The 25,394-nt window shown below is 39.5% G+C and overlaps 1 protein-coding gene across 1 annotated transcript in view; it reads left to right on the plus strand.

The window, feature by feature from the left end:
• Window positions 1–25,394, plus strand: part of LOC131573640 (signal peptide, CUB and EGF-like domain-containing protein 1) — a 199,350-nt gene extending 173,956 nt beyond the window's left edge. Inside the window, exons 10-23 of the mRNA XM_058827792.1 lie at window positions 608–724; window positions 3,082–3,204; window positions 6,522–6,641; window positions 7,699–7,791; window positions 9,800–9,916; window positions 11,576–11,734; window positions 12,749–12,952; window positions 14,363–14,524; window positions 17,816–17,983; window positions 18,809–18,970; window positions 20,386–20,583; window positions 22,008–22,160; window positions 22,622–22,701; window positions 23,759–25,394. Of these exons, the coding sequence (XP_058683775.1) occupies window positions 608–724; window positions 3,082–3,204; window positions 6,522–6,641; window positions 7,699–7,791; window positions 9,800–9,916; window positions 11,576–11,734; window positions 12,749–12,952; window positions 14,363–14,524; window positions 17,816–17,983; window positions 18,809–18,970; window positions 20,386–20,583; window positions 22,008–22,160; window positions 22,622–22,701; window positions 23,759–23,911 (2,009 nt within the window). The 3' untranslated portion in view covers window positions 23,912–25,394. The remainder of the gene's footprint in view (window positions 1–607; window positions 725–3,081; window positions 3,205–6,521; window positions 6,642–7,698; window positions 7,792–9,799; window positions 9,917–11,575; window positions 11,735–12,748; window positions 12,953–14,362; window positions 14,525–17,815; window positions 17,984–18,808; window positions 18,971–20,385; window positions 20,584–22,007; window positions 22,161–22,621; window positions 22,702–23,758) is intronic.

Consider the following 25,394-nt stretch of genomic DNA (forward strand, 5'->3'; position numbering starts at 1 on the left):
TAGAGATGCCTGTCTTTTTTTAAGGGAAAAGGTCATAATTTTTTTGAGTTGGGTAGAATGTGGGCTTTGGACTAATATTTTCTGTGCTAGGTGCAGCCTGTCTGTTCCATATGCTGGTTTATTCTCCAATAGTGTTTTGCTTGCCCTCTGCAAGTCTGTAGAGTCTTGTAAGGCAGAGCAGAAGTCTGGAAGCAATTCCCAGTCCTGGTGGGCAAAATGTCAGCGTATTGGTCAGTGAAAGAGAGAATTGCTTGATTCAACCTAAACCTTTTTTCCATTGTGCCACTAACTTCCCCAAAAGCTCCATACTTGCCCAGCCCTGCTGGGTCAGTATGATCAGAAGTTAAAGGTTGCCATCTAATGGGGAAGGTACATAATACAATCTTCATCAATAATTTGGTTTTACCAAATTATCTCTTCCTGTCCTTCTCCATGTACCCATAAGTATTTTCTTTACAAGGCACTAGAGGAATGAGAATATTTTATTCAGATTTTATGTAGGATGGTAAATGGTACTTTCATCAGTAACAAGATGTTGCAACCCAGTGAGAAAATCCAGTAATTCAGAATTAAATGTAATTTCTTAATGCTTTTTCTATTAATTCAGATATCGATGAGTGTTCCTTTGAACGGACCTGTGACCACACCTGTATCAACTACCCTGGAAGCTTCGAGTGTCTCTGCCACAAAGGCTACACCTTGTATGGACTGACGCACTGTGGAGGTTTGGAAACTGAATTTTGCTTACATGTGTGTGTGTTTGCTTTGTGAACTGTTTACAGAGCCACATGTTCTTTGAGATTAAGGTTTTATGACTTAAGATGATAAAGACATAATGTTAAAACAAAATATGAGCTGGGTGTGACTAAAATTTCAGTATCTCAAATTTGCTGAAGCATTCCCAAGAGAAAAAAAATGAAAACCAATGTCCCACCATTTTTTGATCAGAACTTCCACAGGAGTGAGGTTTTTTCACACCTGTAGGGAGGCTTCATATGATGGGCAACAAAGAAAATAGGGGAAAGATGTCAATTTTGCAAAGTTTATGTGTTTTGGCTCTGTTGGCATTTGTCCTTACCAGTCTGTGACATAAACTGCCTCTGAAATGCAGAAGGCTGTGGTGGATATTCCTCCCGTCTTCTGAGGACCTGCTTTCAGCCTTTTTGGTATGACTGGAAAGAATTGGTACTGTAATGTTTCATTATCTAGGAGAGAGATATTTTTGAAGTACAGCATTTCCACAATGACCAAATTAGAGGTTCAGCTGATGTAACAGATGTGCTGGCCCCTCACTTCTGAGGGCTGAGTTCACCTGATTTTGTAATGCCAACATGAGACACTGCTAATGGCATCTCTACACGGCTTCTTTTTGGGAGAAAGAGGTAGGAGGTGTATGCTGGTCTCTCTTTTATGGAAAAGTATCACATAAATTCACGATAAGAGTAGAGCCAGGTGGGAAGAGAAATAGGAGTCCATCTAAGGAAGCAGTTTTGGAACAGACCCCACATGAAAGCAATTGTGAAAGCAAATTCTGAGTCTAAAAGTTTTTGGGACCTGTGTTATATGAGGTGTGGAGACACTGATCTTCAGTTTCACAGTTAATTCCTTAATGACTTAATGTAGTAATTTAGGGAAAGCCTCAAAGTTTGGAGTTCTGCCTCAGTCTTTAAATAACCTTCAGCCTCAGTTCAGCTTCAGTTTTTTCAGTAAGACTGAAGAAGGACTAAAACTATAGCTGGAAATACTCAGTGCTGAACTTCGAGCAAAAACATGACCAGATCCGAACCTCCTGCTTTTTTTTTCCATTATGAGCAGATACAAAATCACAACTCCGAATCTACACTTGTCCAGGCCCCAAGGTTTGCCACTTAGGCCTGTCCTTAGTTTTAGTCCTGGCATGCTTAATTTTGAGGTCTACCAGTGAGCCAGAGCATTAGCAATTCTGTGTATCTGCTGTTGATTCAGTCTCATTTCAGCTCATTAAATAAATAAACATCCTGTCTGGTGGTGGGAAGAGAGGAGATGAGAGATTGACTTTGTCAGCACGAGTATATGAGTGCTGAATGCATGGACTAAAATGGACACACCTCATACTGGCTAAATACTTCTCTAATGTACCAAAAGTTGAAAGATTTTCTGTGGAATATCAATGATAACACATACAATAATTTCTTCCCCTTCGTGGAAGCTTTACCTTTTATTTTTATTCAAGGAGCATACATCTAAACTACAATTCAACTGCGTGGTTTCTTTCAAAAGTGTAATTTCCTCCTTCACCTGTGTTGCAATCCTCCTCCCAGTGGGACCCCTCTGTCCCACCCCCTGTTGTGAGAGCCCCTCTTGTCTGGGAACACAGGCGGCCGAGGGGGTCCTGGAGTGGATACAACATGGTCTCAAAGTATCTCGACACAGGAGGCTCAAACTTGCTGGAATAATCCCGGGTTTATTGTCTGTAGTCCATCCGGGGCAAGAGAGAGACCGAAACGCCCTGGGTCTTACCTCTTATACCAGGGGGCAGGGGTGATCAGGGGATACAGGGAGGTCACAGCCAATAGGAAGGGGGAAGGGAAAGAAGATTTTCAGGTAGGAACTAACATTACACAGACCAGAGGTGAGTTTTACCCTTGGGAGATACCAAGATTTTTTAGATGCACTACAACACATCTGAACTAAAAGAAACTCTGTGAATCACTGTAGAGAATTTATCTCCTTGTTTTGCAGAAGTGATGTGATCTCATAGAGGTTTATGCCATTTTTCTGTGTAACACATCATTGTCCAGATGCTGCAGAAACTTTTGAGCATGTTTTATATCTTGTACTTCCAAGAATTTCAGTGTGACTGGTCCTGGCAAGTAAACTGTATCAAATCCTTGGGAGAGTAGGAGCTGTATAGTTTAAGGCCAAATACATGCAAATATGCACTAAAGTTGTTGGGCACTGTCTGTCTTCATACATGTTTATGTGGCCTCAAATGTAAAAGATAAAGTAGAAATAGGTTTCCTTATGCAAGACATATCTTAATGGGCAGTATATGTGTATACACATGGTTAAGACTCCTCACAACTTTAAATATGTTTTCAGATATTGATGAATGCAGCATCAGCAATGGTAGCTGTGACTTTGGGTGTCTTAATACCATGGGGAGCTATGAGTGTGTCTGCCCACCTGGAAAGAAACTGCACTGGAATAAAAAGGACTGTGTTGGTAAGTGTGGAAATGTGACTCAGAGGTGACTGTGGTGAGGCTCCTGTTCTCCAGTAGGGTGCAAAAGTCCATGGTTTTGTTTGAGAGAAGCTGCATTTTCACAATCTAGATCCCCAAATTCATTTTATAAACTCAGATAACAGCTGATCCTGTGAAGCTCCATGGGCTAGGATACAACTGTAGGTGGATTAGCAAATGAGCAATATGTTGGATTTCATTTGTGTGGAATGTTTTTATAATTTTATGAGTCCATTCATAGAAATTGAAGTATTATTATTATTATTATCTTAGGTATTTTATACTTTTGTCCTTAATTTGCACTCTTCCCATCTCTGTAATGTCAGCTATAACTCTATTTACCTCTAACACTAATTTAGAATATTCAAAATATTTAACTGTTTACAAGTAGGACATGGTAGGACATAATACCTACATTCACAGAACCATACCCAAAATTTTCAAGTTATCTCTAAAGGTATCCTGCTTCATATAAAGTACTGACACTAGCTGTGTCAAAAGTATTCATCACAATGAGCACAAATCCCAAGACCAGATAAATTTGGCACTTGCTGTTAGTGCCACTTTGGGGCAGACCTGAATTTCTGTATCCTTTAAATAGATGGCTTCTTTTTCTGGAGTCTTATTTGAAGCACAGCAAATCTTAGTCATGGCTACAGCCAAAGCCTTTTCTGTGAGATTTTAATTCTGTTTTTTAATTTTTAATGAGAATGGCATACCTGGGGTTTTCCATGGCCAAATTTTGAAAACACTAATAACTTCTCATAGGCACATTTGTGGATGATGCCTAATGCCTAACTGGGAGCCAGACAGAACAAGGAAGAGGGGGAATCTCCCTTCAGGGAATCTCTGCACATACTGAGAGAAAGCACTGCTTAAATCTGGAGTAGAGAGCACTGCACTGGCCTTGTGTGATCATGCAATTGTGGTGTTGTTTACATGGATATAGCAGTATGGAAAGCACTTTATAACCAAGGTGGGGTGGGGGGTGAGATCCTCAAGCTGAATTCCAGTCTTTTCCTCTATGTTCTTCCTAAGTAAAATTAAGTGCTTCACTTTCCTGCTTACCTGTCTACTACCTTCCCTGCTATGCAGAGAACTAAGCATTGTGACAGCAAGAAATAGCTCACTGTGGTTTTTAGTTATCCACTAGGTCTCCCTTGCCATATACCAGTTATTCCTCTGGAAAGGATTTTGTAAGTTAACAGCTGGGACTAAAATTTTTGGAGGTCTGGTATGAAGACTACTTGTGCTATATTCCCTCTCAGCCTACTAAGAATGTTGGTAAGAGACTGTATTGAAAATATTTTCCTGGTTGTAAATTTCTCCTCATTATTTATAATGCTCAGCTGGAAGATGGAAATAGAACACCCTTGTCTATTGATACACACTCTAGTATTTGGTGACTTCATTGAGGCTTAAAATGAGCATCATCTCCCTGCTGATCACCTGCCTTTATAGCCAACATTTTTGAGAGGAAACTACATTCTAAATTGTTACAAAAGCACAATAAAAAGTGGAAGAATTATATTTAGTGATGCTGAATGCCATGTGATTTGGAGACATTTGCAGTAACAAAACTCTCTTTTGTTCAGCAATGGCACTTTGTGCTTTGTTGTCTCCTCAGTCCAAGGAAATAGTTTCTTCAAAGACATCACCAGAGAAACACAGAAGACTTAGGAGGGAGATAAGTGGAGGATGATTATTCCCATATCTGAGATGTGAGCATCAGGCATGTTTATGGGACTTGTATCTATTTACATTTAATGACCAGTGAGGCCAGAAATACAAACCAGCTGGACGCTGCTGGGACTCTTCCTGTGCATGCAAGCCAAGTCAGACAACACTCATTCCAGCTACTGCTCTGGAACTGCTTGGTTTCATGATGGCTTTATTGGGCTTTTCCCAAGCCCTGGTAGACCGAAACCAGTCTTGCTGCTACAAGGGTTGCTTCTGGTGTCAGAAGCAACCCCTACCTTTGTGCTGGCAAGCCCACAGGTAGGAAAAATTACATTTACAGTGCCACAGTGAGTAGTAAGAAAAACAAGTGTCAGCCAAACCTATCTTGTAAGGTGAGCAGGTTGGAAGAAGTAGCAAGAAACAGATAAAAATCATGTACCTGAAACAGCATTTCTACGGGGCTGAAGCAAGAGCTGCCCTACAGCCACCTGGCTGAGACTTAAGTCTCAACTTCTGCTGTGTGGAAAAGCTGCTTGAAGAGGTGCCCAGCTGCACTCGGTCACCAGTCAGTGCAGAGGGGAACCTTCTGGGAAAAAGAGGGAAGCAGTGAGGCTTCCTCCCTGTAGAAGGTGATGGCATGTGCCAGCTGCAGCCAAGAATGAACCTTGTCATTTGTGGGGGAAAAGATGTGCTTAAGTAATATTTCAATCCAAAAGGATGGCAAACTAAAATAAATGCAGGTTTATGATTATCAGTGTCATACCATCTTCTCAGGGTGAAGCACAGAGAACTGCCCCAAATAATCTACAATAACTTCATGTGTTTTCAGCTGAAACACAAGCACTCCCTTACCCAAGTATGAAGACTCACTTGGGAGACCTGCAGGATGCTCTGACTTCATCCTGCCATAAGATAAGAGGAGAGTCTGGACTTTTCCTTCAGATGAGCTGCAGTGTGCCTTATGCTGTAGGCACTGATGAGAGATGGCTCTGTAATCTCTGTGTATGTCACAGGGTCCCTTCTAGCATTGTTTGGGACATTTCAGCAGCATCTGAAAGGGCCAGCAGGACTTTCCATCTCCATCCTAGCATCTCCTGCCTCACCTCTGCCTTGCTTTGAAGTTTTTTAGCTCCAGAAGCTAGAGCATGGAGATAAAGTTAAAAAGACAGTGGGAGTTAGAGAATTTAAAAATACAGTTTTAGTGGTGATCTAAGTAAACAGAGCACTGTGCACAATGTGTAGTTGGTCTGTTAAATCAGACAGCTGTGCCTCCAAATCAGAGAAAGGGAATCTCAGGTGATCAGTGTTTCCTCTTGCTTCTGAGATCAAGATGTGCACACAGAATTGTGCTCATAGAGCACAAAGATCCCAAAGTGGAGGACAGGAGAGAAAGATTGATCTAGAGTTTAGGTCTAAAAATGGGAAGGAGTTTTATTTTCAAGTACAAGCTTAACATCCCAATCCAGAAGCTCTCCCTTATGTGCTTATTGCAGAAATACTTGTATCTGTCATTATGTTTTTTGCCACTTGCTGCCTTTTCCCACCATTGTATCCAGGTGTGCACACCAGGTTCTGTGTTGGGCAATTGTTTTACATTTCCTAATTTTTTGTCTCCTCAGAGATGGTGAAATGTCTCCCAAATACCAAACCAGCTCCCAAGGCTCAGCTAGTATGCGGTAAGACAGGAGGCATAGAGAGCTGCTTCCTGTCATGCCCATCCAATACTCTTTTTGTTCCAGGTTTGTGCAAAGCATTTGTCCTCTTATGTCTAGGATGTGATTTGCTGACTTTCTCTGTTAATGTATTCATGATTCTTGCATTCATTTTTTGTTATGGACAACAGTAAATGAGCAAAACCTCATTATAAATTAAATCAAGAGCAACTACACATGAGAAGATTGGTCCTTCATTGTTTAATTTGAGATGTCAGTTGCGAGGGTGGGAAAATTCTAAAAATCTTGTATTAAAAAGTAACAGGAATTCATTGAAATAAACTTTTCATTTTTGCCTTCCCTTTTGTCACAGCTGTTCAGTATATAACTATTTTTTTCTGCACCATCCTGGTTAAGGTGGATGTGTCTCTCAATCCAGCTGAGTAGTATTTATAAAAAATTGGGCATTTCGTTCCACTCCCTCCTTTTTTCTTTTCTTACCATTTGCTACTTGTAGTTTTCATCTTCACAGTTTTTCAGGGAAGGAGTGGGGGATTGCTGCTTCTTTTTCATAGATGTTCTGGCACAGGATTATTTTTGGGCGTCTACTTTTCACGTTTAGTCTTGGCATTATATGCAGTCAAGCTAATGTTTTATTTACATTTTATTTTCAGTTTAGCAGAGACTACTGAAACTGTGCATTTCTCTAATTTGTAAGCACCAGGACACAGTTTTATCTCTGTAATATGTAAACACTGAAGTACGCCATTTCTGTTTCTGACAATAAGTTCTGTTGGAGCCTGAAGCTAAAATTATTATGACAGTACATGGTTTGTTTTCTAAATTACAGGGATGATCAAAGGAGAAGGACTTTGCCATGGACAAACACAAAATATGTTTTACTTGTGCACAGCTAACCTTGTGCTGAATCACTTATGAAATGTATCATTTCAGTGCTAGGAAGAAACAAACCTTGTAGTCAACACTGTGAAGCATTGAAGCTTTTGGCAAAGTATTTCAGCCACTTAAAATCCAAGTTCAGCATTTAAAATGTCTTCTTGTTTAGCAGCATAGAGAAGCTGAAGCCTCGAGCAGGTGCTTTGTGAGGCTGTTGCCTAAATGCTGACTGTGTTCTGTCCCCCAGACTCGGAGAACAGCTACACACTGAGCTGCGGCATCCCCGTGCAACATGGCAAGGCACAGCCCAGGCGCAACTCCACTCTGCCCAGCTGCTCAGGTGGGCACTGCCCTACTTGCTCCCTCTTTTCTGGGCCCAGGGAGGGAGGGGATGGACCTCAGGCAATTGCAGGACATCAGGTTCATTCGTTAGGTAAGGCAAGGTTTAAGGTGTTGCCTAATAACAAAAAGAAAAACCTTGGGACAGAGTTAAAGTGGTAAGATAAAAAAGTAATTCTTGCAATAGAGTAGTAAGATATAAAACCAATTATTCAATGAAAGCTTTCAGGTCAGCAAAATATGGCTCTGAGCACACGAGGTACAAAATTTCTATGATTCTATAAGGTTAATTAATTAGGATATCGAATAGGAAATCAGTTACCCCAGTAACTCACCTGTGGGTCAGTCACCCTGGGGCTTCTTTGCCCTATTCCCTTGTTATGTCTCTTAAGTTCTGGTAGAAAATAAGATGTCCTTGTCAGGAATTCTCTTCTTAAGAACAGGGCTAAACAGAATTCCAAGTATGTGTTAGTAGGGTTAGCTTACTATTCTAAAATCTAAGATAAAGGGTATGAAAAATACCAGGAGCTATGTAACCATGTATTAAGAGTCTACAAAGCTACAAATATATTGAAAATGTATAAAAAGCAAAAATCTTTAGGCATCAAAGGTAGCCAATGTCCCCTTATGCACACACTTTTGCTGCAGCCTCTCCTTGAGGGTGGGGTGTGTGGAGCTGCAGCATTGTATTGAAGGGTCAGTGTGCGAGGATTGGTGCTGCAAGTTTGAATTATGTTCAATAAGGACAAATATTTAGAATTGTTTGCTTTCCATAGTCTAACAAGGCAACAGTGAGCATATCAAAACAGGACTTTTTCCCAGGCTTAGGAGTGAGCCAGAAGGACCCAGCAGTAGCACAAGCTGGGGTCCCAGCCCTCACCTGCAAAGCCCTTCCACAGGAGCACAGACTCTTCTACTGCAAAGATAAAAGGTTATCCTCCCATGAAAAGGTTATGAGACTTCTGTGAGAAAATACTGCATTTATTTCATTCATCTTCTTCTCAAAAATGGCTGGACTGTTTTTGCAGAGACATTTCAAATGTTTATGGAAGCTGATTGTATAGAAAAAACCAAACCAAAAACTTGAAGCCTGGCAAAATTAGAAACAGCTGAAACATCCAGCAGTAGGAGGAGTCAGCCCACCATACACGTACCTGCTGTACTTCTCTCCCATTTTCCAGTTCTCCAGACATGTATTTCCTATATATTTGGGATAGGCTAGGAGGTACAGTGCTGTGGAGTGGTACAGTGCTGTGGAGTGACACATCTTGGAAGCAGATGTGTCTGCTTGTGGCACAGGATCAGGGCACCTGTAAAGTCCTGCTTCAGCAAAGGCCTACCAAGGAAAGAGGGACCCACACTGTGGCATCACCTGGCACCATCCTTCACCTTCAGCAGGGCCAGTGGGCAGCCCACAGCAGATGGCAGGTGACAAGCCAGTCTCTTCATTCAGGGACTTCGTCAAATCAGACAACAGCTCAATTTTCTACTCATGGCATGGGTGTATAACAGCCTTTAAAACATGAATGTGAAACCTGCCTTTGTTCAAAGCTGAGGGATAAAGCTTGCAAGCCACAGACTGCAATACAAGGAGTTCCTTTGGATGGTTTTCAGTTGCCAACAGCATAGCTCCACTAAATAAATCTTACTGGCACTAGCAGGAGCAGAACTACAACTAACATGGGAATTCAGAGACAGTGAGTCCAGAAAAAAAAAAAAAAAGGTAGGATTTAATATTTCTCATAGTAAAAGACAAATTTACCCAAAATCCGAGAAGATGCGCAGAGCAAGCATGGTATGAGCACATTCATTGATCTGCATGGGCCCAAGAGTAGGTACTCACTTAAAAAAATGAACTTGTGGAAATGGGCCCCTTGCACAAGTGTAATTCTTGGGTTGCCTCTTTTTTTAAGTCACGAGAAAGCATTTGAGTCAGTTTTTAAAAATTTTCAAAAATGTCTCATTTAATTTCCATCCCAATGGCAGCTTTTTTTACTTTACATCAACAGATTCCTTAGCCCTGCCAATCAAGCAGAAAGTTCGTTTTAAAATCAAAGATGCAAAATGTCATTTACGGCCTCGCAGCAAAGAAAAAACAAAAGATTCTGGGAAGCAGGCTGTTTCAGGTATGTGGTTTCTTCCAGCATGTAAACAACATGTTAATTAGTTTTATTGTTTGTTTGCTTGTTCATTTACATTCTTTGTTTTCACACTGCAGACAGGAAAAAAAAACAGTGGTTTTCATATTTGGTGTGAATTTAAGTTCAGGCCAAGATTCCCACTCTGGCTGAACAGTGCCTTGGGTTTGGCTCTTGGGTGCTGAAAATCTCACCAGTTGCTTTGAAAAATCTTTGTTCAAAAATATATGAGTTGGGAATTAAGCCAGTCCTTCTTCTGGCCTGGATAATGGCAGAAATGCCCTGACAAAAAGCAATGACTAAGGCAAAGTTATGTGAAACAGTGTCAGTTTGGTTGGTTTAGTTTGGTTTCCCAAATGAGTTTTTAAATTAAAACAAAAGCTATTATTTGTTTGGTTTCTACTGGATTAGTAACCTATTGTAGCGCCAAAGACAACCCCTAAAAGCGAAGGTTATTATGAAAATCTGATGTTACACAGCCTTAGATTCTTTGTTATGAAAGAGTGAGTAGTTATGATATTAGGAAAAAATATTTATAAGATTTAGATATAAATAACAAAAAGGTGGTATTAAAAAAGTTATATTGCTGCTTAAAGCAATTTAGCAGCTTACACCAAACATCTACTGGTGATGCATTCTCTGTTGTGAATTTGTTTTACCACCACTTTCTCTAGTGAGTGAGAAATCTTATATGAGCCCTGAACAAAGAAGAGTAAAATAGCTATTTTTTAAAAAAGTAAATGGTTCAAAGATTTTATTTTTTAAATTTAGACTCATATTTCATCTTTACCCTGCAGTCTACACATGCTATCTCTAATCTTACAAGTACTGACTTAAGTCTTAGTCATCAAGATGCTTATCCTGTGAATAAGGTGTGATTATCAGACTTATTTTTAAAGTCATAGAAGTTGAATTTTTCGGTCCATACAATCACTATGGGAATGTGGTTTTTGCATGCATTTCCTTGTCCTTTGCTTCCTTTGCTTTGCATTTGTTCTCTCATCTGAACCTCTGAGTCTAGCAGTAAGATTACCTCAGACAACCACACCCTTGGAATGAAATCTTTCTGGTGGCTTGAGTACTACAAATTCCTCTCTTATCCCTGACCTGGAAGGTCCATCTGTGGCAAACTACAGTTCCTGCTCAGATAAAACCTTCCAATACATTTTCATAACCTCACATTCAAAGCCTTTTAAGCTTTTGCTATCTGATGATAGTCACTTCTGAAAGAGACAAAATACCCATTGACAGTTTTTAGAGGCCCAGGTCTGACATTCTCATAGATTTATGTAACTGGCTCTCTTGCTTTGTTTAGCCATCAAATATAGTTTATAGTATTTGCTGATTTTAAGATCATTTCTGTAAAGGGCTTTCTAATCCTTATGCAGGAAAGGGCCAGGCAGTTTTAGGCATTGGAGGCCGCATTGTGCAGCTGAGCATCACCAGACTGTGCTTTTGCCTTCTGCATCCACTAGCAAAATGAACAAACCCAACACTGCCCAGAGAAGGAGGTGTCTCACAGCACATAGGAAATGTTATGAAGCCTGTCACTGCATTCATGATAACCCAGTGAGATACCACTTTTTAGCCTGTCACTTGGTACTTTGCTACTTGATTTCTTTCCTGTGTTGCTTCTCTGGTGCAAAGGAGGTCAGTTCCCCTGTACAGACAACTGCCAGGTGACCTTTGTGAATCTCAAGTGTGATTCCTCCAAGAAAAAACGCCGAGGCCGCAAGTCACCATCAAAAGAAGTGTCCCATATCACTGCAGAGTTTGAAGTGGAGATGAAGTCTGAAGAAGTCTCAGGTTTGTGAAAGAGAAATCAGAATTTAGTTCTCCAGTGTGTTGTTAAATTCTCCTTGAAGCTATTTCATCAAACTGCCATAAACACCTTTTAGCACAAGCCTCATTCAACAGCCTTTCCAAACTCAAAGATTTAATTAAAGAAATAAAGATTTCAGAGATTTACTTGACAAGAGCCAAGGATGAAATTAAGCCAAAGGAACAAAAATTGAGGCTGCATCAAAATTCCTACAAGGTCTTAAGTTAAATCATGTGCTTTAATCCAGTCTGATTTCTTTAAATAGCAGAAGTGTTGATCAATGTACAGGGAACATAAAGATTAGGTAGAAGTTCTGCAGAAAGGTTGATAAAAATATCCTCCAAAATGTAAGTTGCTTAATATTTAGTCTGTGAATCAGACAGTTTTATCACACAGTTGAAAAATTCATGTTTTCTTACCAAACTTTGGAATAAAACTAATTACCTCAAGTTATAAATGAGATGGAATATTATGTTATAAATTCCAGCCAAAGAAAATGTGGAATGAATCCTATAAAGTTGCCAGTCCACAAAGGCTGATTTCTTAACCTGGAGGGGCACCTCATTAGCCAAGTAGTTCAAACAATAGTTGTGCCTGAAATCACATTTCTTTCTGTCACTGACACAAAAGTGTTTTGGTCAGGGAAGTGGCAGGAGTTCCTAATCAACTGAGAAAAGCGTAGGTAGAGAAAATTCAGGGACATTAACGGTGGCAGACTGAACACACAGCTGAAGGGAGAACACATGTGGATTGATGCTTTCTGCAGCACTCAGTGTGCACTTGCAGGCTATGGAACTGTTCCATGGACCTCAGGATACTGTCCTGTCCCTTTGAAAGACTTGATCATGAATACAATGAGCTGCTGCTTCAATTTATATGGGCAACACAGTGAAACAGACAGAGGTGTCGTAGTGCAATGCAGGCTAAGCTTTTTGTTAAGCACCTCTTTTAAACATGAATCTCAATTGCTTCTAGTTTTGTTATCATTTCCCATTTAGACACCTGTAACATTGACTGTGTTCGGAAAAGGATGGAACAGAAGCTGCAAACTGCAATCAAAACATTGAGGAAATCTATTAATAAACAGCAATTTTACATTCAGTTTTCTGGGACAGAATATGAAGTGGCTCAGAAGCCAGCTAAAGCTACTGAAGGGCATGAAGCATGCAGTACAGGGCAAGTACTGCAGGATGGAAAATGTGGTAAGTCCAAACAGCTCGTATATTCAGTTGTATCCCCCAAAACAAGCAGTCTAAAATTACCTTTTCCATGGTGAACCAAGGAGGAATCTCTGAGATAATGACTTAGAATTTAATAATCAGTATTACTCAGCATATATACATGGACTATGGACGGTTCATAAGAGTCCAAAGGGAATTCATTAGATGGTTGTAGGAAATCAAAAGTATAAATATGGATACATTCCTATGCTGTCAGGTGGTAGGTATCAAAACTTGCCACAAGAAAATGTTGGCAGTTAGTTCCCAGTAGTTCCCATCTTATCAAAACACATTTGCAATTTGGTAAAACAGTAATACGATGTTTGCCTAGTAGCTGTATATTTACTTTTATATCACCAGTGTCACTGTCCTCACCATCAAATAATCCATGATCCATGGATATGAATTAATGCGCAAGAGGTCCAGTTAAAAAAAAATTATAGAAATCTATTTTATGTAAAATACCTAATTTATTTAAGCCTTTTCCCATGCTATCAGGCTTTAGTGCTTTTCTGTGCTTTTTAAAAGCACTTTTTAGTGCTTTACTGCTTTTGTAAAGTGCTAGTGCAGATTTATTAATGGCAGTTCTTAGCACTGCAAGCTTTCTAATCACTTACAGACATCTTTTCAAAATCAGCATACCTATTTTTCTAGCTTTTAGATACCAAGTGATTTACAATCAAAAAATCACATCTGATAGGTGCTTCTAGTGAGTGGGTTCAGAGGTAGTTGTCATCATGTAGGAGCAGTGATTTAAAAACTGTATTTGCAATGCTGTTGCTATCAGTATCTAGAAACTCAGACATTTTGACCACCCCTATCCAGCAGAGAAAAATGTGTAATGTCCTGTTAAAGCGAGAAAAACACATGTATTCATATCTGTATTTAAAATGCTGTACAGCTGGGGTATTTGAGTGGCAAGAGACAGAAATTATTACTGGGGACACATTGCCCATGGAGAAATCTCTAGAACTGATCTCAGTTGACTTTTTGTAGTCATCGGCCATAAAAACAACTTGTAACTGCACCTGGTATAAACTAAAAGCTCATGCTTCCCACACTCTCTGCAGCACTGCTTTAATAAACTGCATGATACTGTTTTAAGACTGTACCCAGCTTTATTAACAACACACGTGTGATACACACCTGAGTGCATTACAAAGGCAGTTAATAGTTTAAACAATAGAAGTAGGACCTCACCCTGATAAAAATTGACCTAAACCACAGTGGAGATGGGTCTGTTTACATCAGGCAAGGATCCTGGACTAGCATATGCAAAACATGTGCCATCATAAACCTGGGGCCAAAGACCTTCTCTAAACGTTTGGTATTAGGGCAAATAATGTGATCAAAGTGAAGATCCTTACATAGGCTCCCCTTTTGTTTCCTCAGTTACCTGCAGTACAGGCACCTTTTATAGTGGAGAACACAATCAGTGCATTCCGTGCTCGCCAGGAACATACCAGGACACCGAAGGCCAGCTCACCTGTGAGCCTTGCCCCAGTAATGATGGCCAGGGAGTAGCAGGTGCCCGGAACGTGTCAGAATGTGGAGGCAAGTTAAACTTGAATATAAAAGCTTTAGGTGTTGCCACACACAGCCTGTGAGGTAAGGAGGCTGAAAGAGGAAAGAGCCTGCCACAGTTCTGTTTTGTAAAGGTAACAGAAGAAATCTCTGTGTACTTACAAGCAACGGATGGTTTGTCTTGGGCCACCTACTCACATTGCTGACAAGACAATGGGATCTGCTACAGCAATGTGAGTTATGGTATGGAGATAAGCAAGCCAAGCAAAATACTTTGTGCTTCAGGTCAGGTATGGAAGTACCTTGACTTGTAAGGACTCATCTGTACATTCTGAGCCAAAGGGATGGATTATTTTGGACTGGTATTGGTGAGTCTAATAATGAACTTGCTCATTTATTGTTTTGGATGAGATGCAGCTTACCTGCTCTAATTAGCAGCAATTATAAATTTGAGACAGTTATGCTGCAGGGATCTGTAACCCAGACTCAGAACTAATGACTGCAATTTTCAGCGCTGTTTGAATGCACTGTAACTTTTTGGCCAACTTCATGATTTATAAACTAAATTACAATGATGATAATACCTGGTGCTTCTACTGTAACTTGGTCAGTCTAACTTTTTAGGATACAACTGTTAATTATTTTCTTTACCTCATTTCATTACAGACTATCAAAATCTAGTTTATAGCAGATGCATTATTTGACTTTGAAATAAATCTGTCCTATCTGCTACAAAATTTCAAACTTGAAAACTCATCCATGTAATTTGCATTAATGTGTTCTTCAAGGATATCTAAAGGGAACACTTGGCAAATGTCACTTGAGAAACTGCTACTTCTTTCCATCTACTGAACAACAAATAACTGCAGTGTCTCCAGTCCAAACATATGATAGATTTTGCTGATTTGCTGTATGAAGGAGCTATCAGACAAAAAATTTGAAACACCTGTGCATCTTTGCTATGCTGATTTGTATTTATCCATAACACAAGAAAGCTTATCAAAATACAGTTTGAGTTTATAAAGATTGACTATAGCATACTGACAAAAGCAGCATAACAACTAGAGGAAAGTTTCAAGGCTTCCATTGGAATTATTGTTCTGTACAAGAACAAAAAAAACCCCTTTTGATTATTTTTAAAGAATGTATTTATTTGACAATATTTATTGTCAGATCAAAACAGTCTGTTTTTCTGCTTAGCTCTCCCCTTTTCCTCTGGATGTAGCAAGAGAGAATATGCTTTGGACTTCATAAATTTCCCTGTCAAAGATTTTATCAAAATTTGTGTCAGCACATATGATGAAACAGTGTATTTTTTATAATGAGACTTTGTTAGAAAGTCTGTACTGTCTGTACTCACTGCCAGTAATCAATAGTATTTTTGCATCGTATCTTCCAGAGCAGAAATGCCTGTGCAGTAACCAATAAACTTTTTCTGAAATCCTCACTTCCAAATGTGAGGAATGTTTGTTCCACAAGTATGTGAGAGATTTTAAGTGCCTGTTGTGCAGAAATCTGTTGTAGCTGCAAATGAATTCCATGCTGCAGTGGACTGCCCCTGCCTGGACACCAGGCACCCGCCAAAGCTGATGTCATTGTCTTCTTCAGGTGGAGAGGAGAGAGACAGGGTAACAAATTTTCATGACTTAAGGGCAGGGAGAGACTACTCACCAAATATCAAACAGACTCAAATTGGGAAAATTCAGTGAATTCATTACTAATCAAAATCAGAGCAGGATAAGGAGAAATAAAATATCTCCTAAAAACACCCCTTCCACACCCCTCCCTTCTTCCCAGCTCTACCGCCTCCCAACGAGCAGTGCAGGAAATGGGAATGGGGGCTATGGTCAGTTCATGACACTGATGTTGTTTCTGCTGCTGCTCCAGCATGGGGTCCCTCCCATGGGAGACTTCATTAACTTCTCCAATGTGACTCCATCTCATGGGCAAGAGTTCTCCAATATGAGTGACTTTTCCAAAGGGTCAGTCCTTCAGGCACAGCCTGCTCCAGCATGGGTCCCCCACAAGGGTCACAAATCCTAGCAGGAAACATGTTGCATTCTGGGTTCCAGTAACCAATTGGACCAGGCCAGGTAGATCCTTTTTGCTCCTAAAAACAAGGGCAAAATTGTCCACAGATTAGTAATATCATAATATTTCTCTGAGATCTGTGTCACAACTGCCAGTTTGTACAGTCATATTCCAGCCAGATGGGATTGGAGCACAACAAAATCCTGGAGATCCTGACTCCACAAGTGGCCGTAGGAGTTTGGGTTTTGTGGGGACAGAATTTGAACTTTGCTTTCTCAGTTCTGTGTCACAAGCTCATCCTAAGTAGCAAAGTTCCTTGCTCATGCCTAGCGCCCAAGATACTGAATGGCCCAAACACTTCCCAGCAGGTATCAAGGTTCTTATGAGACTGCAACAATACCTAGAGCTCTCAGAGCTTTCTTGTTTTCAAGCCAGTTGTTTCTGTCTGCTGCTCAGTTCTCAGGGAAGCTAAATTACAAAGTACTGGGGTTAGGCAACTTCAGGGAATATGTAGCATCTCACAACACTGGTGTCCCTGTCTACAGTGGTGTGAAGGCACACATTCATGCCATAGACTTGAAAACCCTGACATCCTGGTTCTCACGTTCACAAAGTACTCAAGCTAACAAGAACCAAGCCAAACAAATGCCTATCAGGAACTGCCTGGAGAGCAAGTTTGGAAACTTCTGTCAGTAGATTCATTCACAAAGCAATTTGCTTTACACAAATTGCTGTTTCCTGGCAGAGAAGCACCTGACAAGCACCAGCTTTCACAACTACTTGAAAAGCTCCTAGTGTTAGGCATTCTCATAGACAAGGTGCTGGACTGGTACCATCCCATCTGGTAAACCCCATGATCCACTGTCCACATCTCTAAAATGGAGATACAAAAACTTTCTTCATAGGCATGGTGCAGTTCCAGTTCTTCCTATGAAGTGCTTTGAAATACTGAGATGAAAGACTTGGTGAAAGTACAAAGTATTCTAATGAAATCTTAATAGACCCCTTTCTAAAAAAAATTTAAAAATTTAAAAAATAATTAAAAAATAATCCAAACAGAAGTATAGTTGCCAAAAAAGCATATTATGAAACTGGTTCTGTTTACTGGTGGTGGTTTTAGGAAGAAAATACAGGAACAAGACAAAATTTGCAGGTAAGTTTAGAACTTGATCTGAAGCTGTCTTAATGTCACAGTTTAAGTGAAAGAAAACCTTGCTAACTACTAGTAGGTTTTATACTTCATCCAGAAAAGTCAACACACTAATAAAGATGATCATTTTCAATTTCTAGGGCAGTGTTCTCCTGGACACTACTCTTCAGATGGTTTTAAACCTTGTACAGTCTGTCCTCTTGGTACGTATCAACCTGAACCAGGAAGGACCCTCTGCTTCCCCTGTGGCGGTGGGCTTGTGACCAAATATGAAGGTGCTGTTTCCTTTCAAGACTGTGAAACCAAAGGTGAATTCAAAATTCTTCCACAATACATCTTCCTACTTCCTGGCCTTTGGTTTATTATCATCAGTGCCAAGGGGCATTTGAAGGCTCCAAAACAAACATTGTTGCTGCCTGGGCATGTGATTAAATGAAATCTGTAAGCTGGGAATGGTCTTCCGAGGTTGTGCAGACTGAACAGGATTTATGGTTTTCTTTGGAATTTACCACAGGCAGGTATGGGGTCAGCACTGCTACTGGTAAGGGAATCAGCCCCACTGTGTGGCAATAAATAACACAAGCTTGGATTAGACAACGCTTTAGCTTTTGTGTCCTGTATATTTTTATTTACTATATCAAAAAAACTAAACACTACAAAAGTTATACAAAGTTAATGATTGATTACTCATGGACTAGGCAGAAACTGTAAGCATGCAACACATTCTATATTTTATAATGTCAACTTCCAGTGCCAATACTGAAGAAGGAATACATTTTGGTTTAGTTACTGGAATGACATGCTGGCCCTGGCAAACAGACACTAATGGAATCCCTCTACCATGAAAGTAATTTTTCTTGTTGAGGTGGATTTATATCAGCTTCCATTTATTACAAATATATTAAATACAGTGAGAGATACATATCATGCATTTCTAGTTCATAAGGGTTTAGCTTTAGTCATAGGGTTTTAGTTGGAAGATCCTTTATACTGGCAAATATAGGGACCTGGTGTCTTTTCTGCCCGTTATGGCCTAGTAAGTATATTGCAGGCCAGGTATGTCCAGGGCAGAGGAAAGTTCTCTGTGCTGGAGGTTGCTACTTTTTGAAAATAATATATCTCATACCTTGCAGTTCACTGTTCTCCTGGACACTACTACAACTCCACAACACACAGATGTATCCGGTGCCCTGTGGGAACATATCAGCCTGAATTTGGTCAGAACTACTGCATCACCTGCCCTGGTAACACCAGTACAGATTTTGATGGCTCCACCAATGTCACTCATTGCAAAAGTAAGTCACATTTATGTCACTGACACAGAGCGTGTCTTTGGATCTGAACTGCAGCTTGAAGGTTCCATCTGTCAGGCTGGACTTCAGTTTTGTATTTCCTAGTTAGCAAATATCTCCTGCCTGAGGGAGTTGTAAAAGTTGGGAAAACAATGAGGAAGAAAAGTTGGGGATTTCACAGAATGCCAGCTACAAGTTAAAACTACAAAGCCTTTAGTTTCCCAGATCCTGTAAGTTGTATAACAGTGATGCATATTTCTCTGTGTTTCTGTAGAGCAAAATATCTTCTATCAGAGTAAATGCCACATAGAATAATTGTAAAATATTAGAAGATATGGTCATGCATGCTGCAATTGCCAGCTAATTGCTTATGACAGTGAAATCTTCTTGGAGGCTTTTTTGCACTACTCAGCCTCCTATCTTACCATTTTAAATATCCCAAAGGATTTCAGTACAGTTTTATTTGATCCTTTGTGAATGACTGATTATTTTAGGCAAGCATTTTTTTTCATCTCTACCATGCTAATTTAAGATTATGTTTCTATAATAATTAAGCAATGTCATCTAACTATTCATGTGCAGATCTCCTGTAAATTTTTAGTCTGATTGTGTGCCATATGTCTTATAAGCCCTTCATAATTTATAATGTCATTTGAGTAAATTATATATTTGTATGGAATTTTAAGAAGTTTGATGACTTTCCTGTAAAATAAAACCATCCTTGTTACTCTGCTATCTTAGATCCTCTCAGTTTTCAAGCCAGTTTCTGACCTTGCATAATATTTGGGAGTTGGATTAAGCAAAATATTTAAACATGTATCTAATATTATGTGGATGAGTGGGACTGGGGAGGTCACGTTTTAAGTAACTTGTGCCAAATTCAGTAGGATTTTTGAAAACTCTGAAAGAAAAACTGATCCATCAATGGAGATCCTTTACTAACTGGTTTAATCTAAGATGAAGCAAGGCAAATGTGTAATCAAGTAAGGCTGGCTATTTGGACCAGCATTCTCATTCAGATAAAGCCACTTAAAATCCAAGTAAATTAAAGCAGAATATCTTCTGTATGTCAGCACAGTATCCATGGCAACCACAATTGGATCATGTTTATTTACCTGTGTTTCTCAAGCAAAGTTAAAGCATCCTGGATGAAGCATTTAGTCAGTACATGCACTGGAGAGATTAAGGTTTTGCAATCGGCTGCAGCAACCTTGTTGATCAAGTATTCCTTTAAAGCTGGAGAATGTGTGCATTTCTAAAGCCACAAGGAGGCGTTTAGACTTGTTCATTGTAACTTTTCTCTAAAAAATCCTTTTTATCCTCTGTATCCCAGACTCCAGCAGTTCATGACATATCTAGAAAAACACCTAAGATGAATTTATCAAGTAACAAAAATGCTAATTTATGTTTCTCCCCAGACCAGCACTGTGGAGGAGAACTGGGTGACTACACTGGCTACATTGAATCACCCAATTATCCAGGAGACTACCCAGCTAATGTGGAATGCATTTGGAATATAAATCCACCCCCAAAGAGAAGAATACTCATTGTAGTACCTGAGATATTTCTCCCAATTGAAGATGAATGTGGTGATGTTTTAGTAATGAGAAAAAGTGGTAAGTTGCCAGACATGGGTTATATTTCCTGCAAACTGATGGGGTTCATATTGAAGGGATGTCTTCAGTGTAGCCAGTGTTTCTAAAACTTTTCCTGAATGAAGTGGCTCAGCAAGTTAGAGCATTACCAATAACAGTTAGCAGTGTGATATTAATTATTCAAATTTATTGTCTGAATCACAAAGCAGTAATGGGCTTCTGTCTGGCCAAGTTACCACATGGAATAAATCACTCCCATTTAGAAGTCAACAATGATAAATTATATTTGGGGAACTATCTCTGTAATCTGTACAAACTGTGTTCTCACACTTTGTAAACAAAAATATACTGCAGTTACTGCTAAATCTGGCCAGTGTGCTGGTACAACTGGCACCCTCAAGAAATCCAAAGTTATCCCGCTTTTCTGTCGAATGGAGGGAGTGCATTGTGTCTTTGATTATGAATTTAACTCAACAACTTCTGAAATTAAGATCCCAATGAAATGCACTCCTCTGTTGCATGGAGGATGTGGGCATCATTCTGGTGATTTGTTGCTAAATCAAGAAGCACCAAACCTGAAAGGCAATTGTTCCTATGGAGTTTTTGTCAAAACAGTGTATTTACTCACAAAAATTGTGTCTTTTATTTGCTAAAACAATTTTCACAACTTTTTATCCCTGAGGGCCTGTATTGACATTCCTGTATATCAGAAGGAAGACACCTGGTCACTATAGATGGAAGAAAATTATACCTGTGCAGATGAGCATTTTTAAAAGCAAAACACTTAATACAACAAAACAGAGCAGTTGTCCTTCTGACCCCAAACTGTGGTTCCAACAGTGACCAAAGCCAATCACATCAGGGCAAAGTTATTCTTCAGGCATGATTTGCCCTTAGTGAAGCTGTGCTGACTGTCACCAACCACCTTCTCACATCCAGGTTAACTGTTCTATGGGTCACTGACTCTGCAGGGTGTGACAGTCTTTTATTCAGAATTACCATACCAACATTATATTCTGGTTTTATTGTGTTTCTATTTATAAGTGCTTTATTGCTATCAGATGAACTCCCCAAACTGGCCATGTGAGGGACTGGCTACCATGTCTGCCTGGCATGCAGCTCACTTCTTCTTACCTGTCTGGGACAAGCATATGCATACTCTGGGATACAATGCTAGAGTAGTAAAAATAAAAAAATTAATATTCATAGTAGTTTTATAAACATCAAAAATTATACCTTGCCATCTGCTTAAGCTTCTTGCTGAGGAATTCCCATTACCTTTGTGGAAAAACCTACTTCTCTTTGTAGGCAAATAAATCCATTCTATCATAAAAAGCTTCTGCTGTCAGCTGGGAAGTGTCTTGTCAATTTGGCATCTTTGACCCCTAGATGAGGAAGGGTGCAAAACTTATTTTATAAAGAACATTGTTTAACTTTATTTCTAGCTTCTCCTACTTCAATTACTACATACGAAACATGTCAGACATATGAGAGACCTATTGCATTTACCTCAAGATCGAGGAAACTCTGGATTCAGTTCAAGTCAAATGAAGGAAACAGTGGCAAAGGATTTCAGGTCCCCTATGTGACTTACGATGGTGAGAATGGAATTGGTTTACATCTCTGTTATATCTGAATTACAGAAAGTTTTCTTTAGAATCTCACACTGCTTGCAGGGACAGAAGAACAAGGAAAAACTTTATGTGCCTCATCTAATTTTAGTTGCAAAGACTTTGAAATAACATACATCTATATAATGTTTGAACAGTTATTTGTATCCCTGTTTCTTCATCTCTAGAGTGGAGATAATACAGCGTTATTATCTGGGGGAAGTAGTTTTTTGAGGATGTTTTTTGAATATTTATAGGGATAATTCAAAACCACTGTTATAAAAAATAGAGAATTTTAAGGTGATTAAATTGGAATACAGCCTGAGAGACACAGAATAATTAACTGGATACAAAATTTCTCAGCTCTGTCTTCAAGAGGAGGTCTAGCTAATGTCTGACTATTGCCCTCCCAAAGGATGTCAGTCACTCAACTGATCTTTATTTTTCAGAGGATTACCAACAACTAATAGAAGACATTGTTCGAGACGGCCGATTATATGCATCAGAAAACCATCAAGAAATTCTAAAGGTAAGAAATTTCTTCTTTCTTTGAGACCAACCAAGAATTCCTAAGCATCTTCCTAAAATAGTTCTTGATACCTTGATAGAATCATTATATTTAAAGCTCAAAGGTGACCCCAAATTCAGTTCTCTGTCTTCTGAGATTTATGCTGCTATTTGAAGCAGCCCAAAATCAAGTAACTGAGCTAGGCTCAGCACATCCTTACGTCCTTTGTAGAAGCAGGAACTCAATTAAATATATGCTAATGTGATTAATAAGACTGTATATTCAAAAAATCAGTCAGCCAAGAATGAAGGGCCTATTGTTTGAAGAGCCTTCTTCAGCCTCACTCTGTCATTTAAATGCTTATATGACTCATTAAGTTTGCTGTGCATTAAAAAATGTATTTACCTAAATCACTATTTTGCCTCAGTAAGAAATGATTTTCCAAAGATACAAGAAACACCTGTAACAACTAACTAATTAAAACTGAAAAAAAAAGGTTGGTCAGAGGGCAGAATTGAGCCATGTAAATGTCAGGCTTGGAAGGACAGGAGCTAAGAAGAGCCGGCTCCCTTCACCATCCTGCCCAGCACTGTTCTCTCCCTCCAGCTTTTGGGTTGCTCAGGTCCCAGCTGCAGTACACAGTGCCAGGCACAGGCTCAGCTGAGGCTCTGAATCGAGGCTTTCCCAAGGTACACAAGAAGGTCCTTAGAAAGCTCAGCATCACTGAGGACCAGCCTTGTCTCCCATCCGTGGAGGGAAGGCCTGGACAGCAGTATGGAACAGGTGGGAAAGTCAGAGACAGCTTGCAGTTTTATTGCCTGATACCTGTAGTTTGTGGTTAATTCAGAGCTGCCCTCCCAGGGCAGGACCTGCCAGGAGAACTTCAAAAAGCATCCAGCACAGCAGGTACACTCATCCCTCTAAAACTCCACAGCAACATGGAGCACTTTCCTTACACTGCTTTACCCAGACTCAAGTTCTTGCAAAATAGACCTGAGTGTTCTTCAATTTTGAAACCTGTGTAGACACTAAATCCAAATCTTGCTTTTATCTAACATACCTATGTTGTCTTCCATAGGACAAGAAACTGATTAAAGCTCTCTTTGATGTATTGGCACACCCTCAAAACTATTTCAAGTACACAGCACAAGAGTCAAAAGAAATGTTTCCAAGATCATTTATAAAGCTACTGCGATCGAAAGTTTCCAGGTTTCTACGACCATACAAGTAGTCTAGTGGTATTCAATTTTTGGTTACTTTGAATTCCTGTCAAATATTGTCTTTCCTCCATAGTAGAAATATTTGTTAATTTGAAAACTCTTTTCTGCAGTCTTTGTTCTCAATAGTTATTGAAGAACACCTGTAATGTTTTATAATTGTTAAAAGTCAGTGTTCTGAATGGGATTATTGCCAAAAACCAAAACAATTATACATCCCTCAGTACCTCTAGCTGTAGATCCAAATTTGTGTCTGCACTAGTGTATCCTCACTTTCCATCTGAAATCTCACTATGTAAAAATATTCTTTCTAGCTTTTTATTTTTCATCAACAATAACTTTTGTCAAAGAAAGGAGAAACCTATTCAAATACGATTAAACTACCTGCAGATAAGTTCTCTTATGGAAAGAAGTATGTAGTATAAATAATATTTGGATTTTGAGTTGCACTTGAAGTTTATATTTGAATCTTCAGAAGAAAAAAAATAATCAAAATTTTGTTATTTCTCATTTGTGGCTTAATGGAACCTCTGTCCAAGTAGAAATAATAATAAAAAAAAATTATAATTTTGTTTTATGAATTACATGAGATTGAGTTCCATGCCCTAATGTCCTAATGTTTTTATCTGTTCTCTTCTAAACTTCTTCAGAGGTTTGCCATTCTCAATTACTTAATTGAAACAGATTTAGCTCTGGATTTCCTTGCTTCAGTTGGTCCCTTGGAAAACATTTTTACAATAGGATATGTGAGAAATGAACAACAACACTAGTAGTCTTGGTTTTCTTTCCATTAAGAGAGCATCTAATTAAGTACAATATATAAATATATAAATATATACTTCTATTTGTGGGTACATTAGTAATGTTATCTCTAGTTACTGTAAATATTATTCATGCTTAAATCTTTACTCCCACACATCCTATTTACTCATATCTATATGTAACTTTGTGTAGACAATTAAATGACTTCTCCAAGTGCTTGTCACTTCTATTAACACCCAGCTAAAGCCTTTAGAAGTTTCATAATACAGGATAATGGTTTACTCTGGGACAATCTCTTTCAATATGTATTATTCCAGGAAAAATAGCATCAGTGGAGATGCAACTGCTGCCCAATAAAGGGTCAGCTGTTGCCTCTTCCTTGGGAACCCCCCACATGCCCACCAAGAGTCACCCTCAGGACACGTGGGAGGGGCTCAGCAAGGAGGGGATGTTGCCGGACCTGCTGTCTTTAAAACACTGGGAATGCAACTGTGTCCAAGCCCCAGATTCTCAGGGGGTCAGGGGTGAACAGGACATGGTTTTGCAGAAGAGTTGGAGGGCAGGTTCTGTGTTTGCTGGAACATGGCTCTCCCCTTTATCCTAAATTTGTAGCCACAGTACCCATCAAGCACAGGGACTGCAGGAGAGCTTTAGCCTTGTGCTCAGGCCCTGCTCATGGAGCAACAGTGGGTTTACCATGAACATAAATCTTGGGTTTCCTGCTGTTTCCTGACA

This window comes from Poecile atricapillus, chromosome Z (genome assembly GCF_030490865.1).
Source record: "Poecile atricapillus isolate bPoeAtr1 chromosome Z, bPoeAtr1.hap1, whole genome shotgun sequence".
In the NCBI taxonomy this organism is placed as follows: domain Eukaryota; kingdom Metazoa; phylum Chordata; class Aves; order Passeriformes; family Paridae; genus Poecile; species Poecile atricapillus.